This window comes from Hylobates moloch, unplaced genomic scaffold, assembly GCF_009828535.3.
Source record: "Hylobates moloch isolate HMO894 unplaced genomic scaffold, HMol_V3 SCAFFOLD_9, whole genome shotgun sequence".
NCBI classification, from domain to species: domain Eukaryota; kingdom Metazoa; phylum Chordata; class Mammalia; order Primates; family Hylobatidae; genus Hylobates; species Hylobates moloch.
The window spans coordinates 33,429,480-33,450,451 of record NW_026652284.1 but is presented as its reverse complement, the minus strand read 5'-3'; the positions used below and the strand labels follow the sequence as shown (position 1 = coordinate 33,450,451).

The 20,972-nt window shown below is 38.7% G+C and overlaps 1 protein-coding gene across 6 annotated transcripts in view; it reads left to right on the top strand.

The window, feature by feature from the left end:
* The window catches only part of SGK3 (serum/glucocorticoid regulated kinase family member 3), a 151,530-nt gene extending 131,747 nt beyond the window's left edge, over positions 1-19,783 (top strand). For 5 of the 6 annotated variants that reach the window (XM_032759639.2, XM_032759640.2, XM_032759638.2 and 2 more), the window contains 4 exons: positions 1,046-1,141; positions 5,078-5,233; positions 8,700-8,789; positions 17,308-19,783. In XM_032759639.2, the coding sequence (XP_032615530.1) occupies positions 1,046-1,141; positions 5,078-5,233; positions 8,700-8,789; positions 17,308-17,478 (513 nt within the window). In that variant the 3' untranslated portion in view covers positions 17,479-19,783. Of the gene's footprint in view, positions 1-1,045; positions 1,142-5,077; positions 5,234-8,699; positions 8,790-10,715; positions 10,782-17,307 lie in introns of those variants that run through there. The other variant, XM_058444453.1, reaches the window with a different exon arrangement.
* The last annotated feature ends 1,189 nt before the right edge of the window (positions 19,784-20,972 follow it).

Below are 20,972 nucleotides of genomic sequence, written 5' to 3'. Positions count from 1 at the left end.
AGGGTTTCACCGTGTTAGCCAGGATGGTCTCGATCTCCTGACCTTGTGATCCACCCGCGTCGGCCTCCCAATATTTTGCCATTTCTTTAGATCACATAAAAAAAGCTTAAGAGGAAATTATTTTCTTTGTGTATTTCATATGGGAAGAGGTAATATATTTTGGAATGTAAAATTCAAGTTCACTGTCTTAGATGTGTTAAGTTGTGATGAGTCTAAATTTTCTACAAATTAAAATGTAAATAGACATCTACAACTTATACAAGTTTTCTAAATAATATGTTAGAGAATTGCTGTTATAATTCTCAAATGAGAATGCAATTCTTTCTTTTTTACTGAAAAGAAAAAAAAGGATTATAATTGCTATATTAAGTATTTTTGCCAGGTGCTGTGGCTCATGCCAGTAATCCCAACACTTTGGGAGACCGAAGTGGGCAGATTGCTTGAGCCCAGAAGTTCCAGACCAGCCTGGGCAACATGGCTAAACCCCCGTCTCTATGAAAAATATGAAAAACTAGCCAGGTGTGGTGGCGCATGCCTGTAGTCCCAGCTCCTCAGGAGGCTGAGGTGGGAGTATCACCTGAGCCCAGGAAGTCGAGGCTGCAGTGAGCTGTGATTGTGCCACTGCATTCCAGCTTGAGCGACAGAAAAAGACCCTGTCTCAAAAAAACAAAAAAATTATTTAAGGGGAAAACATAAATAATGACCAAATGAACTTCTAAAATAATCTTTGAAAGACTTTCCCCACAAATACCTACATCACATCTATTGGGAATTATAGATTCTACCTTCACGATACTCTTTTATTTATTTTAACTGTATCACGGTTTCCAAGGAGAAATGCAGAATACATGTATTTTGAAGTGTTCTAGTTGACATTACCTAAGAACCACTGGTGTAGAATGAGAATACCCAACCCACTGGAAATCTAGATAATTTGGTCTCAGTATGATAGCAACAACTAAAATTTGTTAAATTTCTCAATTATTTATAAATTTTGTCTTGATTTGTTTACTGACTTGCTCTAATATTTTATTGTTTTCTATAGTATCTTGCACCTGAAGTAATTAGAAAACAGCCCTATGACAATACTGTAGATTGGTGGTGCCTTGGGGCTGTTCTATATGAAATGCTATATGGATTGGTATGTATTTCTATACCTCATTATTCCAGTGTATTTTCATTGATTTGATTGTCTGTCTGTCTCTCTCTCCCGCCTTAAGAATCTCATGGACACTTAGATAACACTAACAGAGCAGTAATAGCCTGGTTAAATGAACCCAAAACCACATTAGGAATAAGGACAAAAAGAGGCTGGGCCTGGTGGCTCACGCCTGTAATCCCAGCACTTTGGGAGGCCAAGGCAGGCTGATCACTTGAGGCCAGGAGTTCGAGACCAGCTTACGCAACATGGCGAAATCCCATCTCTACTAAAAATACAAAAAATATCTGGGTGTGGTGGTGCATACTGTAGTCCCAGCTGCTTGAGAGGCCCAAGAATCCCTTGAACCCAGGAGTCAGAGTTTGCAGTGAGCCAAGATTGCACCACTGTACTCCAGCCTGGGTGACAGAGGGAGACTCTGTCTCAAAAAAAAAAAAAAACCTTTTTATTTTGTTACTAGTTTTTTTTTAATTAATATAATTGTTTCTCTGTTATTCTAATAACTACTTCAGATGTTCTTACCCCCCTGGCATTTTTAGAAATAGACACCTGGTTGTAATATTAAAATTACCTGCTTCCATTCAGTTTACTCAAATATCACTCTAATTTGAAGATAATGGACAAAAAAAGATTTTGCATTTATCAATAAATTACTGTATTTCAGAAGATCTTTTGGTTTTTGGCTTTTATTTTGTTTAATAGATTTAATTAATACACAGGTGCTGAGCTTTTCCCATCATTGGAGATCACTCTGTTCCCATCCCTGAAAACACCATGTCTTAAAAATTTTCTTGGCCGGGTGCAGTGGCTCACGCCTGTAGTCCCAGCACTTTGGGAGGCCGAGGTGGGTGGATCGCGAGGTCAGGAGATCGAGACCACGGTGAAACCCCGTCTCTACTAAAAATACAAAACACTAGCCGGGTGCAGTGGCGGGTGCCTGTAGTCCCAGCTACTCCGGAGGCTGAGGCAGGAGAATGGCGTGAACCCGGGAGGCAGAGCTTGCAGTGAGCCAAGATCGCGCCACTGCACTCCAGCCTGGGCGACAGAGCGAGACTCCGTCTCAAAAAAAAAAAAAATTTTCTTGAAAAAAGTGATGTTTATGTAGTCAGTTTGCCCAGTTCTTATTTAGTTAAAGACACATAGACTGCCCAGAGCTTCTGATTAACGAGAATAACGTTTTTTCACTACATTGAGTTAATATTATTCCAACCCAAAGCAAACAGCGTAGGCATTTTAGTTAGCTCAAATAGCTTTATAAGAGTACATGTATGTTTTTCTGTAGGCTTTTTGACATGTTTAGAATAGTTTCTAGACTCCCTTTGTGGTCCCCTAAGTGTCCAGCAGCCTCATGCTGGGCACCATGTGCGAATCCCTGAGGCTGCTGCTACCGCTGATGTTAAATGCCACTGTCAGCCAAGACCTGAGCTGAGTGTCTATTTGCTTTTTATTGAAAACTGTGGAGCTTACAGTGAAATTCAGCACATGAAGTACATTTCAGAGCGTTTGTTTTATCTTGCTAGTTTTGAATGATAGATTCCTGTGAAAGCCAACACCATCTCTTCTTTGCCCTTGACTGTGACCTGCATGTTAAAAGATCTAGTTTTCTGGTTATGCTGCTGACTTAGAACATTGGAAAACCACTTTATACCTGATTTCCCTTTAAGCACTATTTATTTGCCATCTTGATATTTCAGAATCCTTCAAATTTATTTAGAGGACTTTGAAAATATATCATTGCACATAAAATGCAGTTGATTCAAAAGAGAACATTTGAAACATACATTTTATTAATCAAACTTTTATTGATTGTTTTAAAATGAAGTTTTATTTTGGCCAGCCGCAGTGGCTCACGCCTGTAATCCCAGCACTTTGGGAGGCCAAGGCCGGCAGATCACCTTAGGTCAGGAGTTCAAGACCAGCCTGTCCAACATGGCAAAACCTTGTCTCTACTAACAATACAAAAATTAGCCTGGCACAGTGGCGTGCCCCTGTAATCCCAGATACTTGGGAGGCTGTCAGGAGAATCGTTGAACCCGGGAGGCGGAGGCTGCAGTGAGTGGAGATCATGCCACTGCACTCCAGTGTGGGCAACAAAGCGAGACTCCATCTCAAAAAAAAAAACAAAAAACAAGTTATATTTTAAAAGATAAGCTTTTTCTTTCCTACACAAAGGAAAGGAAAAGTGGCAAGCCTGTAAAACTCCCTTAACTTTAAAAATTATGTATACTTTAATTTTTATTTTTACTTTTTTGAGACAGAGTCTCACTGTGTTGCTGAGGCTGGAGTGCAGTAGAACAATCGCAGCTCACTGCAACCTTGACTTCCCAGGCTCTGATGCTTCTCCCACCTCAGCCTGCTGAGTAGCTGGGACTACAGGCATGCACCACCCCACCTAGCTTGCTTGCTTGCTTATTTATTTATTTATTTATTTATTTATTTATTTATTTATTTATTTATTATTTTTAGTAGAGACAGTGTGTCGCCTGTTGCCCAGGCTGGTCTCAAACTCGTGAGCTCTAGTGATCTGCCCACCTCAGCCTCTGAAAGTGCTGAGATTTCCAGTGTGAGCCACTGTGTCTGGCCTCACTTTTTATTTTGTAAACTTCTGTATTGTTTGGATTTGTTACAACAAGCATATATTACTTTTCTAATTTTCACAAAAAGAGACTGAAAAGAAAAATGTCATTTTAATGTTTTAAGTCAGATTCATCTTACTTTATAAAAATACTAGTAACTAATATTTAAAAGGTAAAAACAAACCCACAAGGGTAAAATATTAGGGACCAGTCCTCTGGTGAATAAATCGGCGTTTTTTTTGTTGTTGTTGTTGTTTTTTTAAAAAAAGAACAGTAACATTTTACATGGTAATTCCCTCTTTGGAAAAATGTTTCTGGTGCTCTGGATACATTAATTCAAAAGGAAGTAGTTTTGTAGGTTACATATTACAACCTTGCAGACAGAACCTGAGTAGCATGATAATCTTTCCTCTTATTCCCAGAGTACAGAAACCTGTACAGCTCATTTTTTTTCTCAAAAGTTGTTTATTTATTTATTTATTTGAGATGGGGTCTCGCTCTGTTGCCCAGGCTGGAGTGCAGTGGCACAGTCTCAGCTCACTGCATCCTCTGCCTCCCAGGTTCAACCGATTCTCACGCCTCAGTCTCCTGAGTAGATGCGACTACTGGCGTACACCACCATGCCCGCCTGGTTTTTTATATTTTCAGTAGAGATGGTTTCACCATGTTGCCCAGGCTGGTCTTGAACTCCTGGCCTCAAGCAATCTGCCCACCTCAGCCCTCCAAAGTGCTGGGATTACAGGCATGAGCCACCACGCCTGGCCTTTATTTTTACTTTAAACCTTTATAATTAGATGATTAACTAGCTAATGCTTGTGTTGAAGCTACACCCCAAGTCTTTTGGCTGTTGCGGTGGCATTTTTAATTCTGCAAAGTACAGTCATAATATTATCTCTGTCATAAGTACCTAAGAAACATTATCTTCAGGCCTCCATCTCTACTGGAAATCCCTTTGTTTTAGTGAGTTTATTCCCAAGTCTGAAATTAATGTTTGATGTGTCTTGAACTTCTATTTCCAATGATTCTGTCATTATGCCTATGATAAGGTTGGTGGTTTTCTCTAAAACAGGTACTATTACAGGTTGTATATAATTTAATAGCTGTCTACAGGGTGCTATTGAACAAACTGGCCCTAATTCATTCAGTGAACACTTATTAAGCTCTGTGATGTGTTCGGTTTTAGAATCTCTTTGCTTCAGGAAGCCACACTGCAGGTGTCTACACGTCCCAAGAGGTCCATACATTTTTTCAACTGACTGCTCCCTCAAGATTAAAGCCATTTTAACCCTATTTTTGCATAATTTGTTTACCACTAAGTTTATTTTGCTTTTTTTTTTTCCAGCCTCCTTTTTATTGCCGAGATGTTGCTGAAATGTATGACAATATCCTTCACAAACCCCTAAGTTTGAGGCCAGGAGTGAGCCTTACAGCCTGGTCCATTCTGGAAGAACTCCTAGAAAAAGATAGGCAAAATCGACTTGGTGCCAAGGAAGACTTTGTATGTAACAGCTTTCCCAGCTCCAGCTTTATTTAAGCTTATTTAAAATTTGGAAATAAAGCTTTATTTTATATGGTATTTAATGGAATGAATACATGTGGAGAATAGCAACATGGAAAAAAACATACTTGTCTCCACAGTTTTCACCTGTATTTATATAAAACTTATAGTATTTAAAGCACTTTCTCTTGCATACACTTTTTGCCCTGTCCACCACATACACTTTCGCACCCTATTATTTACTTCATTTTCATTTATAACAAATCCCCCCCCCCCCCCCCGCTTCTTTTTAAAAAGGGTTGTGTGGCATATTTTCACTACCTAAACTTTCTTTTGGTGTTTTTATTGCTAAATAATACTAACATTTTCATAACTAATAACACAGAGACTAACCAACTAGTAAGCTTTTTGTTGAGGGTTTGGGACTATCTAAAGTCTAAATCATTTCCTTTAGCAGGAATTTGTTAAGTGCCTCCTGTCTGCATGAGGTAATGTCTTTTGCCTTGAACACGCTAAGTAACTTTTTTTTTTTTTAGAATTTGGTGAGACCTCCTTGAGATAATTAGGGAATCTACATGTTTGTTTCAAATAAGGGTAATTAAATTTGTAGTGTAGTTACCGGCATTATGTTAGTGTGTCAGTAAATGCACAAAATATTGAGGAATATGAACTTTTAAATTGCTTTCTCAGATATTCTTGGAGGCTGCTTATCAATCTTGAACTTGAGCTGTGAATAAAAGACTTTGCTGCTACTGCTCTACCCCTGCTCCCCTGTTCAGCTGGTAGCTCTGCCAACAACTTCCTTTCTGTTGTTCCAGACAGTCTTGCTAATATTTCACACCTCCTTGTTCCTTGGTCCATTTATTGAATTCATTGATAGAGATTGCAGCTCTAGATGAATCCAACTATTCATCTCATGGGCTGCTGAACAGTGCTAAAGAAGGTAACAAACTGGCATATTGGAAGCACTGTGAACCTCGTCTGTGCTTCCCCACTGTCTGGTAATACTTTTTGTTTCTCTGTGTAGCCTACTCTCCTCCTCTCTGTATTAACTATTTCACACCTTCTCTCCAGACTTCCCAGATTCCTTTTCTTCTTCTTCACTTTAAACAGATGATCTTGCCTTCTATTTTGTAAGGAAAATAGAACCATCAGAGTGGAGCTAACTTAGCTTCCTGCTATCAAATCCACAGACCTATATACACTTGCAGGATCCTGTCATTTTCTTCTTCCTGTTGTAGTGGAAAAGGTCTGTTTCCACCTGTGCACTGGATCCTGTCCATTTGTAAGGAACCCTGTCCATGTTTGTTTTGCACAAATAACTGCTCCCTTTTTTTTTTCTGGTTCCTTCCAGTCAGTAAATAAATGTTATCAAATCTGTTGCTTCTTAAGCCAAAAAAACCCTCAGTCTTACTCTCCTGAGAGGTACTACTCTATCTTCTTCCCTTCTTAGCCAAACTTGTTGAAAGTTTTCTTTGTTCAGTCTCCCTTTCCCAAGCTCTTTCATTTCTCAATCTACCACAAAATAGCCAGTAGAATTGCTGGATACTTCTTTTCCTCAACTTACACTGCCCTCAGCAGCATTTAAACTTGCAACACTCTCCTGTTCCCTAGGCTTCTGCAAGAGCACACGTGTGTCTCATCTCAGGCTTTTCTTTCTATATTTCTGGACCATTGTCCATTATCTCCTGTGTAAGCTCCTTTTCAAACTTCAAGTGTTGCAGTGCCCTGTCGTCCTAAACCCTCTTTTCTTCTGTGCTGTCTTCCTGGGCAATCTCAATTGGTCCCATGGCTTTAGTTATCTATATGTTTTCATTTCACACATTTATATCTTCTGTACTCTTCAGCCCTCTCTTCTAAACTCTAGACTTACATAGTATCTGCCTGCTCAACATCACCACTTGGAATTCCTGAGAGTACCTCAGATGCCGCTATTGTCCCCCTGTGCTCCCTTTCGTATTAAAGGACATCACTGTCCATGTGGCTATTCAGGCCAGAAATCTGAGAGGCGTTCTTGATTCTTCTCTCTTCCTTACTTCCATATTCAACAAACATCCAGGTCCTGTTCCGTTTGCTGCCTGAATCTTTCCCATATCCAGACATTTCTAGCCCCACTCTTTTCCTACTCTTTGTCATCTTTAGTCTGGTTACAGTGGTAGCTATTTTTCCCTTATCTGGTCTTGACTCTTCAATCTAATTCTACCTGTAGCCAGGGTGATGTTTTGGGGGATTTTTTTTTTTTTTTTTGAGACAGGGTTTTGCTCTGTCACCGACGCTGGAGTGCACGTGCTGTGATCACAGCTCACTGCAGCCTCAACTTCCCAGGTTCAAGTGATCCTCCCACCTCAGCCCCCAAATAGCTGGATTACAGGCATGTGCCACCACACTGTTTTGTAGAGATGGGAGTCTCGTTGTATTGCCCAGATTGGGTTTGAACTCCTGGGTTCAAGTGATCCTCCCACTTCGGCCTCCCAAAGTGCTGGGACTATAGGTGTGAGCCACTGCGCCTGGCCCAGGGTGGTGGTTTAAAAAACATTTCTCACCAACCTGATGCTTTAAAAAACAAACAAACAAAAAAAACCAGTTGTGACATTCTCATAACTAAATCCCCTTGATGGCTTCTTATGACCCTAGAGCAAAATCCAAAATGTTTCATGTAGACCTGATATGATACAGCCAGTTTAGCTCTTGAGCTTCACCTTATGTGACAGTCCCATCCCTCCCTACGCTGCAGCCATATTGGACTCTCATTTTTTTGACCATACTAACCTCTTTGCCACCTCAGAGCCTTTCTGGAACATGCTCTCCCCATTCTTTTGTCTGGCTTAATTCTTACTCATTTTTCAGACCTCTGGTGAGATACTACTTTCTCTGAGAAGTCTTTTTTAACCCACCAAATTAGGTTGGATCCTACTTTATACATTCCTGTGGCACCTTGAAGGAAAAAAAGCTAGAGGCAATACTGTGCCTTTGTTTGGTAATACCAATCCTGAGTGGGATTTTTTTTTATTAGTAGAACTCATGACTGATTTTATTTCTACTCCACTGTATAAAGCTCTCTGCCCAACTTCTTTACCCACCTACTCCAGTAATAACACTAATTCTTTGTACCTCTGTAGTGCTTTATTCTTTTCATAGCACTTTACATCCATACTTTACACTGATCCTTAAAACATACTTCCCCTGAAGTATTAAGGGCAGAAAGGTTATCCCCATTTTACCTCTGAGGAAACTGACTGTGAAGAGAATACAACTTAAGTTTAAGTAGGTCATTCTAAGTAACTTTCATTCAGTCTTTCTATTGCTTGCATGAATAACATCATTTTGCCACACAAATAACATACACATGTTCCTAAAAACAGTTATTGAGGGGCAAAATAGTAATAGTTTGGCTTCATAAAATTATGCAGTTAGTACTTAATATATTCTTCAGCATTAGCAAAACAAATTTTTTTTAATATTCCAGCTTGAAATTCAGAATCATCCTTTTTTTGAATCACTCAGCTGGGCTGACCTTGTACAAAAGAAGATTCCACCACCATTTAATCCTAATGTGGTAAGTATATATCCAAATCTTTCTTTCTAAAATTGTGAAACATAATAGCAGTTCATTATAATTTTGAAACTAGATCTCAGAATCACCTGAATTAAATGGAGTCATTACCTAAATATTTGTGAAATACGTCACTCAGGGTTGTCTAGTACAACTAATAACTTCAGGGAGACCAGTAAGATTATAGTTAGATTAGGTTGATAAAAATATCTTCCAGCACAGTAATTGTAAAGTGTTTCTTTGGAGCATGTATAAGAAAAGAATGCACTCAACAAGTCAGCCAGGCATGATGGCTCACACCTGTAATCCCAGCACTTTGGGAGGCTGAGGTGGGCAGATCACTCCCAGCACTTTGGGAGGCTGAGGTGGGTGGATCACGGGAGGCCAGGAGTTCAAGACCAGCCTGGCCAACATGGCAAAACCCTGTCTCTACTAAAAATACAAAAAAAATTATCCGGGTGTGGTGATTCATGCCTTTATACTCCCAAACTACTAGGGAGGCTGAAGCATGAGAATCACTTGAACTCAGGAGGTGGAGATTGCAGTGAGTTGAAATTGCGCCACTGCACTCCAGCCTGGGTGATAGAGTGAGACTCTGTCTCAAAATAAAATAAAAAAAAAAAACAGGTATAGACAAACATTATTAATAAAATCATATTAATGTAAATTGTTACTTTTTTGGGAAAACAATAGGATAGTAGTATAAAAATGTTCATGTTAGCTAGACTTGTTAAATCTACTTGATGGAAACATTTCACCTAAAGATAATTTGTTTAAAGCAAAAAGCCATATTAAAGATGAGCTTTATACTATTAACAGTGTTGGAAAATTTTGGAAAATACAATAAATATATAACAACAGGGAAATTGTTAATAATCATCAGTAGGCCAGTAATGATGTTAGTAACTAATGATAGCTTCTTTTGTATAGGGATATACACTTCGTATGTGTAATAATATATAATTTACTCTTCAAGCTACCAGCTTACTACTATTACTGTTTTTCTTATTACACATTTTATAAATGAGGAAGTAGAAGCTCAGATATGTCTCATAGCTGGATGAAAAGTAGTAGAGCCAGGATTCCAATATATGCATGATTCCAGAGTCATTATTCTGTTTCCTTATGCTCTGTTATCTTTTCTTGTTAAATTATGTAAAAATGAGCAAACACTTAGAAAATCCTTATAAAGTTACATGAAAACATGGTAATTACAATTTTTGTGACTTATAATTATAGCAGTAAAAATAAGGATAAGGACTAGAATAGAATATAAACCAAGACTGATTTGGAGTTTTAAGATCATAGGTGAATTTATTTTCTTTTTTTAAGTTTTTTGATGTTGCTGTAAAACTTAAGGAATCCTTTTTTTTTTGAGACGGAGTCTTGCTCTGTCGCCAGGCTGGAGTGCAGTGGCACAATCTTGGCTCACTACAACCTCCGCCTCCCTGGTTCAGGAGATTATCCTGCCTCAGCCTCCCGAGTAGCTGGGACTACAAGTATGCGCCACCACGCCCAGCTAATTTTTGTATTTTTAGTAGAGATGGGGTTTCACCATGTTGGCCAGATGGTGTCAATCTCTTGACCTCATGATCCACCTGCCTCAGCCTCCCAAAGTGCTGGGATTACACGCGTGAGCCACTGTGCCCGGCCAGGAATACTTTTTTAATAAATTAGAACAGATAAGGAGATCAGAAAAGTATTATTTAATAGTTATCAGGCTTTGTTCAAGGTTAATTTCTATACATAGCTCATAGCTGGTATTAATTAATAGGTGTAATATTTTACACCTACATACATAATATTTGTAGACTGACTTCATGTAGTGCATCCAGGAATGACTCCATTAGGAATAATTTTGGTCCCAAATTTCTAGAGTTTGTGGTAGGAAACTAAGACTCTTAAGAATTATTTTATTTTTCTCTTTAGACGTATCTTAGCAGAATTTAATTACATTCAAATAAATATATCATCAAGCATGTTGAAGAATTAGGGGCTCCTAAGCAACATTGGAAATGGAAACAGTATTAACTTCAGACTCAGCTCCAGCATTGGATCCCTGCTCTTCTATGATTAACTAGAAGTTAAGCTTCTCTATACTTTTTTTTTCTTTCACAACATGAGCTGTGAGGTTTAATTTAGGTAACATTTGTAAAGCACCTCAGTGCATTGCACACAGTAGATATTCAATTAATAATACCTTTTTTTAATTCTTTTCCCTCTGTTTGGGAATTTTTCCACTAAATATTTATTGGTAACTTAGAAAACACAAATAAGTAGAACATGGGCTGTGTCTTCAAGAAAATTACAGTTAAGGCGATAAAATATATAAAGAGAAGAGTTAAATAATTCTATGTTTAGTGCATATTAGGCATTCAGTGTTGTGGAATTAAAATATGTAATGTGAGGCAAAAAAACAGATGCCTCATAATAACTTATGATTGCATCTGTGGGGGAAAATCAGTTGACAGAAATAGTCTTTGATGCTTACTCTTTCAGTGAATAAAATGAATTAGTTGATTTTCCAATCGGTTAGTGTTTTATATTTTAATAGGGTAGTTACTAGGGAAAGGGAGAGTGGGGTTATTGACCATGCTAAGCTTCAGTATTTCTATGATGAATGTTTCTAGCAGTTAGTGAGAATTATTTCAAAATCTAACAGGTTGCATATTTACTTCAATTATATGTGTCCAGCTAGTCTACATTAAAAAAGGACTGGAAGCAGTTTATTTCTCTGTTTACAATGGGTAAAATGCATTCTGGATTCTCTTTTTTTAGCCCACAAAATTGAGGTTATACTGCTAAATATTTAATTTATCCTAATAAGAATTGGTTGCTTAATTTTATTCTCTCAGCAGCTGATAGAGAAAGGATAATAGCAGTGACCTAAAATGGGCTAATACAAATGATGAATGGGTACATTATTATATTTTAATCTTTTTTTGCTATAAAACTTATCAACAAGTAGTTTTTGATACTTTGAAAGATTTCTCTTTATACCATTTCAGAACAACCAACACAAAACAAGTGCCTCCAAAATAAGCCATATTTAGGTAGGATTTCATTGAAGCTCCATCTGAAATCCTCTAAGTTACTATGAAGCATATCCTAACATTCCATTCTATGTTGGATACACCCAGGTTTTGATCCTTGCCTCCACTTTAATCCTCAGAAAAACAAACTTTGTTGCTGCTTTCATTTTGGCATCTCTTGGAATACAACTTGCTAAGGTTTTTGACTCCCTTTTTGAAATACGGACTATTCTGCATAGCTAATACTTTACAGTTCTGTGGCCTCAGTCCCTACTTTAGGAATTTCTGTTTATTACATATAAAATTTTGGAAAAGTATGAAAACAAAAATTGACTGCTTGGTGGGAGAGGGCTCACCAACATTTCAAGTTAGAGGTTCCCCCCAAATAATCCTTAAAGTAAAAGTATAACATAGAAAATAATCTCTAAATTAAAAGTATGGCATAGTCCTGCCCTGAAGGGGGTAGATGTCGTATTGAGCTGTGATAGGAGTGGCTTGGCCATGCTCCAAGTGGGTCATTCAGAAGCCACATCTGAGAGGTGGGTCTGGACTTGGGGAGAGGCTGGCATCATTCTAACAATTCTGTAAGCTGAAAGAAAATATTCATTTCTGGGTCAGTGAATCACTCTTATTAATGGTTGTTAAAGCTAGTTAAGTGTTAAGGGATTGGGTGTGGTAGGAAGGGATTACTATGAAAATACAGGGGTCCAGAAAGGACAGATTGGAGTGAGGGTGCATATTAGTACCAGGACATATTTATGTTATACATTTCCAAGTGGAGGGGAGAAAAAAGGAATTAACTTCTAGTGCATGCCCACTGTGTACCCAGCATTGTGTTAGGTCCTTGATATGCATTGCCTTGGTTCCCAAACCCTCTGAAGAATTAAAACCTAGGTATGGGCTGAACACAGTGGCTCATACCTGTAATCCCAGTACTTTGGGAGGCTGAGGCGGGTGGATTTTTTGAGCCCAGGAGTTCAACACCAGCCTGGGCAACATGGCAAGACCCGGTCTCTAACAACAACAACAACAACAAAAATTGAAAATTAGCTGGGTGTGGTGGCGCGCACCTGTAGTCACACCTATTCCAGGCACCCAAAAGTAACCCTTGCAAGACCTAAGATAATATTTTTGTGTAAAATCTTTAAGTGAAGAATGCTTTTTAAAGCACGACCCAGAAGCCATAAGAGAAAAAAGTTGGTAGATTTGACTACATACAATTTCATTTCATTTCATTTATTGATTGATTGATTGAGACAGAGTCTTGTTCTGTCGCCCAGGCTGGAGTGTAGTGGTGCGATCTTGGCTCACTGAAACCTCTGCCTCCCGGGTTCAAGCTGTTCTCCTACCTCAGCCTCCCAAGTAGCTGGGACTACAGGTGTGCACCACCACGCCCGGCTAATTTTTGTATTTTTAGTAGAGATGGGGTTTCACCGTGTTGGCCAGGCTGGTCTTGAACTCCTGACCTTAGGCAATCTACCTATCTGGGCCTCCCAAAGTGCTGGGATTACAGGCATGACCCACCGTGCCCGACTGACTACGTAAGATTTTAGTATATGTGCTGCCGAAGCGAGCACTGACCACATAAAATTTAGAAATAACTGCATAAAAATTACTATAAGCAAATAACAAACTGGGAAAATTTTCGTTAACACCTAAAGCATTCTTACTAGTCAATGGGAAGAAACACCAACAACCAATAGAAACATAGACAAAAGACAGAAAACATGCAGTTACAGAAAAAGAAATACAAATAGCTTTCAATTATATGAAAAGAAGTTCATACTGACGGTTGAAGAAGTGCAATATTAAACCATAACAGGTTACCATTTTTCACTTGACAGATTAACAAAGATCAAAAAGTTAGCTATTCTAGGGTTTGATGAAGTAGGTGTTCTCATACAGTGTTCTCAATACTTTACGTGTATCCTTTTACTAAATCCTGACAACAATCCTATGAGATAGTACTGTTATTTTCCATATATACGGATGAGTTAACTGAGGCACAAAAAAAGTTAAATAACTTTTCTCAAAATTAACTTAAAGTTTCAGAACTAGAATTTGAACTCTCTCAGATACTCTGAAGGCAGAGCCCTCAACTTTTTTTTTTTGAGATGGAATCTTGCTCTGTCACCCAGGCTGGAGTGCAGTGGTGCGATCTTGGCTCACCGCAACCTCCGCCTACCAGGTTCAAGTGATTCTCCTGCCTTAGCCTCCCAAGTAGCTGGGACTACAGGAGCTGGCCACCATGCCTGGCTAATTTTTTGTATTTTTAGTAGAGACGGGGTTTCATTGTGTTAACCAGGATGGTCTCGATCTCCTGATCTTGTGATCCGCCTGCCTCATCCTCCCAAAGTGCTGGGATTACAGGCATGAGCCACCGTGCCTGGCCCACCCTCACTCTTAATAAACCACATAGTACAGGTTGAGTATCCTTTATTTGAAATGTTTGGGACCAGAAGTGTTTTGGATTTGGGATTATTTTTTGGATTTTGGGATGTATTTACTGATTGAGCATCTCAAATCTGAAAATCTGAAATTCAAAATGCTCCAGTGACTGTCATATAGATGCTCAAAATTTTTGGCTTTTGGAGCATTTTGGATTTTGGATTTTCAGATTTGGGATGCTCAGCCTGTATTATTCCTGTCAGTACCAGCCATGAGCCATGAGGGCATTATAAAGGCAAGTCAGAGAACATTGCCATCATTTGAGTGCCTTCTACATGTTAGATTCTGGAAAATTTATTTATTAACCCCATCAGATCCTTGCAACAACCTCAGGAGGTAGGTGTTAGTATTCTTACTTTATGGAAGAAGAAACAAGCTCATAGAGATAGAGTAGTTTATATAACGAATTACACAACTGTAATCCCAGCACTTTGAGAGGCCGAGACGGGCATACCACTTGAGGTCAGAAGTTCGAGAACAGCCTGGCCAACATGGTGAAACCCTGTATCTACTAGAAATACAAAAATTAGCTGGGCATGGTGGCACATACCTGTAGTCCCAGCTACTCAGAAGTCTGAGGCACAAGAATTGCTTGAACCCGGGAAGTGTAGGTTTGAGTAAGCCAAGATCACGCCACTGCACTCCAGCCTGGGCAACAGAATGAGATTCTGTCTCAAAAAAAAAAAAAAGACAGCTAGCAAATTTTGTAGCCAAAATCCAAGAGCCCATGCTTCAAGGATTGTATATAAGAATTTGATGAGGAAAAAAACATACATACATACATACATACACACATACATACATACATACATACGTGCATACATACATACATACACACATACATACATACATACATACATACATATAAAACTTTTAGCATTCTTTGTCTCTATGGGGGATTTTCTCATATGGGAGGATCTAGCATTCTGGGTTTTTGTGGTCTCTGCTCAGTTTGTAGATGTACCAGGCTGTTATCCTTTGCTTATAATATCCGCTCTGAATTTCTATCAGCGCACCCTCAGTTAGACTTAATGGCTTGAACATTTTAAGGGTTCCCTTCCCTGTAGAGCAGAAATAACCTAGAAATTCAGGGATGGACTTTAAGAATGAATCACCTGAATTTGTATCCCAGTTTTTATCTATAAATATATTGGGGCTGGGCATGGCGGCTCATGGCTGTAATCTCAACACTTTGGGAGGCTGAGGTGGGAGGATTGCTTGAGCCCAGGAATTCAAGACCAGCCTGGACAACATGGTGAGACCTCGACTCTACTAAAAATAAAAAATAAGCCAGGTATGGTGACACATGCCTGTGGTCCCAGCTACTTGGAGAAGGCTTAGGCAGGATGATCCCTTGAGCCCAGGAGGTCAAAGCTGCAGTGAGCTGTGATTGTGCCACTGCATTCCAGCCTGGACTACAGGATGAGACCGTGTCTCAAAAAAGTGTGTGTGTGTGTGTGTGTGTGTGTGTGTGTGTGTGTGTGTGTGTGTGTGTAGGAAAGGTAGAGTCTATTAGCTTGTATCAGATTTGTAAAGGAAAGTTAACCACTGCCTTTGAGCCTAAGCAGCCATCATGCTTAATTTTCATATCAGGACTCTGAAGCCCTCCAGAGCTAAGGCTGCCGTAGTCAAATGCTTCATGACATTGTCTGTAGCACAGTAAGAGTCATCTTTCACAATTTTACTTATAACCAAGAACCTAATTAAATAACTGGTAACAAAAAAATTATTATTTCACTTATAACCGCTTCATTTATTCATCAGAAGGCTTTACCCACCCATAATTGAGAAACCAGATGGACAGGCATTTTATGGAAGCTCAAATACAAAATGCTAGGACGGGCGTGGTGGCTCACACCTGTAATTCCAGCACTTTGGGGGGCCAAGGCGGGTGGATCACGAGGTCAGGAGATCAAGACCAAGACTTGCTAACTCGGTGAAACCCTGTCTCTACTAAAAATAGAAAAAATCAGCAGGGCATAGTGGTGGACACCTCTAGTCCCAGCTACTTGGGAGGCTGAGGCAGGAGAATGGCGTGAACTCGGGAGGCGGAGCATTCAGTGAGCCGAGATGGTGCCACTGCACTCCAGCCTAGGTGACAGAGCAAGACTCTGTCTCAAAAAAAAAAAAATACAAAATGCTACCCTGAAAACCTACCTGAGACCTTTTTCTAAACTTGGGTGTAGTGTGAGGCAGTGATGGGTAGAGAGAAAGGGGATCAGTGACAAGCCTTAAGATTTAAATTAACAATTAATCTCTGTTTGTGAGCCTTCCTTACCTTTCTCTCTCCTCCACCAACTCAAAAAGAACCTTAACTGTTAGAATAAGCTTGTTCGATGCACGGTCTGTGGGCTGCATGCGGCACAGGACGGTTTTGAATGCAGCCCAACACAAATTCTTAAACTTTCCATAAAACATTATGAGACCTTTTTTGCATTTTTTTGTTTGTTTTTTAGCTCATCAGCTATTGTTAATGTTAGTGAGTGTGGTCCAAGACCATTATTCTTCCAGTGTGGCCCAGGGAACCCAAAAGATTGGACACCCCTGTTTTAGAAGGACAGATAACTTGACTTAAATAATAAAGGTCAGGAAAGGAAAAGCAGAAAAGCATTTCAAGGGAATGAATTAGGAAGACATCTAACCTTGCCAGGAATAAACACACAAATTCATAAAGGAGTTGTAATAAAGGACTACATTAGGCCAGGCGCGGTGGCTCACGCCTGTAATCCCAGCACTTTGGGAGGCTAAGGCAGGTGAATCACGAGGTCAGGAGTTCGAGACCAGCCTGGCCAACATGGTGAAACCCTGTCTGTACTAAAAATACAAAAAGTTAGCTGGGCGCCTGTAATCCCAGCTACTCGGGAGGGTGAGGCAGGAGAATTGCTTGAACCCAGGAGGCGGAGGTTGCAGTGAGCCAAGATCACGCCACTGGCACGCCAGCCCAGGTGGCAGTGTGAGACTCTGTCTCAAAAAAATAAATAAGGGATTAAATTAATGAAAGAAAAGCTAAGGTGAATAATACTGTGCTTTTGATGTTTTAGGCTGGACCAGATGATATCAGAAACTTTGACACAGCATTTACAGAAGAAACAGTTCCGTATTCTGTGTGTGTGTCTTCTGACTATTCTATAGTGAATGCCAGTGTATTGGAGGCAGATGATGCATTCGTTGGTTTCTCTTATGCACCTCCTTCAGAAGATTTATTTTTGTGAGCAGTTTGCCATTCAGAAACCATTGAGCAAAATAAGTCTATAGATGGGACTGAAACTTCTATTTGTGTGAATATATTCAAACATGTATAACTAGTGCCTCATTTTTACATGTAATGATGAAAACTATGAAAAAATGTATTTTCTTCTATGTGCAAGAAAAATAGGGCATTTCAAAGAGCTGTTTTGATTAAAATTTATATTCTTGTTTAATAAGCTTATTTTTAAACAAAATTTAAAAGCTATTATTCTTAGCATTAACCTATTTTTAAAGAAACCTTTTTTGCTATTGACTGTTTTTTCCCTCTAAGTTTACACTAACATCTACTCAAGATAGACTGTTTTTTAACAGTCAATTTCAGTTCAGCTAACATATTAATACCTTTGTAACTCTTTACTGTGGCTTTTGTTATCACACCAAAACTATGCAATTGGTACATGGTTGTTTAAGAAGAAACCATATTTTTCCATGATAAATCACTGTTTGAAATATTTGGTTCATGGTATGATCAAAATGTAAAAGCATAATTAACACATTGGCTGCTAGTTACCAATTGGAATAACTTTATTCTGCAGATCATTTAAGAAGTAACAGGCTGGGCGCAGTGGCTCACGCCTGTAATCCCAACACTTTGGGAGGCCGAGGCTGGCAGATCACCTGAGGTCAGGAGTTGGAGACCAGCCTGACCAACATGGACAAACCCCGTCTCTACTAAAAATACAAAATTGGTGGGGCGTGGTGGCACATGCCTATAATCCCAGCTACTCAGGAGGCTAAGGCAGGAGAATCGCTTGAACCCAGGAGGCAGAGGTTGCAGTGAGCCGAGATCGCACCATTGCACTCCTGCCTGGGCAACAAGAGTGAAACTCCATCTCAAAAATAAAAAAAAAAAGTAACAAAAGGAAATTATTTGTTTTTGAAATACCAATTCAACTTTGTGGATTATTTTTCCTCTGAAGGAAAAGAAAAGGCTTAATGGTTAGGATTTTTAAGTATTCCCAAAGATCTGAAGGGTAATAAAATGTACTGCTGGATTTTGTAAGGTGGTACCAAAAATGAATGTCTCTCTGTCATATATTTATATTACAAATATATTCTCTTTATGTTCTATTCATCTTTTGAATGTTTAGTATGCTATTAAGTCATTCTGAATCTTTGTATTTGCTTTTGCAAATAGGTATTTCAAAGCTGTTTTCCTAATTGGTTAAGTAAAATAAAAAATTGAGCTTTCTAGAGTATTTGCCTAATTGGGAATTAAAAAGTAAAATAACAGGCCAGGCACGGTGGCTCATGCCTATAATCCCAGCACCTTGGGAGGCCAAGGCAGGCAGATTATTTGAGCTCAGGAGTTTGAGACCATCCTGGGCAATATGGCGAAACCCTATCTCTACAAAAAATACAAAAATTAGCCACATATGGTGGCACATACCTTTAGTCCCAGCTACTCTGGAGGCTGAAGTTGGAGGATGGCTTGAGCCCAGGAGATGGAAGTTGCAGTGAACTAAAATTGTGCCACTGCACTTTTCAGCCTGGGTGCCACAGCGAGACCCTAGTTAAGAGGAAAAAAAAAAAAAAAAGTAAAAACAAATTGTGGGTCAATGTAAATGTATATAGTTTTATTACAATGTAACAAAAGTTGAAAATCAGGCAGATGTGTATTCAGTATCCAATTCAATATACCTTAGAAAAAGCACAGGAAACAGACCTTAAAATCTAACCTACCAACTAACTTACATGCTTATAAAAATAAAGGAGAATAACTGGCTGGGCATGGTGGCTCATGCCTATAAAATCCCAGCACTTTGGGAGGCCGAGGCAGGAGGATCACTTGAGCCCACGAGTTCAAGACCAGCCTGGGCAATGTAATGACACCTCATTTCTATTTATTTAAAAAAAAAAAAAGAGAATAAGTACAGAAGAACTTTAAAAAATAAAAAATAAGCTTACCTTGGATTCTTGGCTTTGAGTAGAGGGTTTTTTTTAAGTTACGGAGGAAACATTTTTGTAAAAGTTTAATGACCCACTTTAGATGCTCCAAGAACAAGCATCCCTTCCACGTATGTCTTGAGAAAGAAATCACGAAAGCATTTCTCACCAATACTCTTTGGCTTAAGATGTTCAGCAGAATTGGGCTGTGGGTGTGACTTTTCTTATATTAATAATATTTACATCCAATACACTGAATCTTCCTTCAGAGGTAAGACTAATATCTACACTGTAAATATTTGGTTTATTTGGCACTACTGTAAGTTTTGTTTTTCACAAAGCTCTTATTATGAAGCAAAATAAAAATTGTAGTTTCTTGTATGATTTTTTTTGTACTCATTCATTCCTGTTAAGCTGCCAAAAATTAAAGTGCAATATTGTGTATTTTTAAGAACAAATTTAAAATAGAATTTTGATGTTTCTCAGATCACAAGAAATACAAATCTATATAGTATAATAAAATCAGCAAAAAGATCAACTAATGTCTCATTATTTGAAATTGAAATTGGTAATGGTTGCAATGGTCATTATAAAGTGAATTATTTATGTGTGTGGGGGGAAAAATAAAATTTGAACAGAAATTATTTGGATACATCAATTACTAGATTATCATAGGCTTATGTGTATAATATTCAGAGAAGAAAATGTTTTCTAAGTTTCAAGTTTATCTTTTCTCTCATAGCATGTCTTTTAGGAAAATGTATGCCCTTCGAATAACCATTTCATGGTTATTAAAATATACCAAAAGGTCTAAATGAAGACTCTATAACATTTTTCATGTTACCCATACCTCCCATTTTATTGCATATGGTACAAAATAGGGCTTCCCAACCATTGTCACATCATAATACACACTGAAAATTACCAAATTTGTCACACTTGGGGAATAGGTGCCCAAAGATGCAGACAGTGGTAGCAGATCCTCTGTATGAAGTTTTCATACGCAATTTACAAAGAAAGCCAGCAAACACTGTTCAGATATCATTTCAGCAGGAGTAAACATTTGTATGGGGGTTTAAATATTCTGAATTTTTATCACTGAAAAATTTATCATTACCAATATCTTTAGCATGTTTGTAACAAATATAGTGATTTTCCACAGTCAAATGATATTACAGAACTGTACACATTTTGTAAGTCATTCTTTGGTGTATAATGTACTCTATGAAAAGTAGGAATAGATACACATGAGCATTTTTGGTAATGCTGTAATGACCTTTTCAATACAGTGTTAAAATTGATAACTTCATCCCTCATACAAGCAGTTTGGGAATTAGGTCTATTTTTAAAGTGAGATTTCCCATTCATTCATTCATTCATTTATTGAGTCTGAGTCTCACCCTGTTGCCCAGGCTGGAGTGCAGTGATGCAATCTCGGCTCACTGCAATCACCACCTCCCAGGTTCAAGCGATTCTCGTTCTTCAGCCTCCTGAGTAGCTGGGATTACAGGCATGAACCACCACACCGAACTAATTTTTGTATTTTTTAGTAGAGACAGGGTTTCACCAT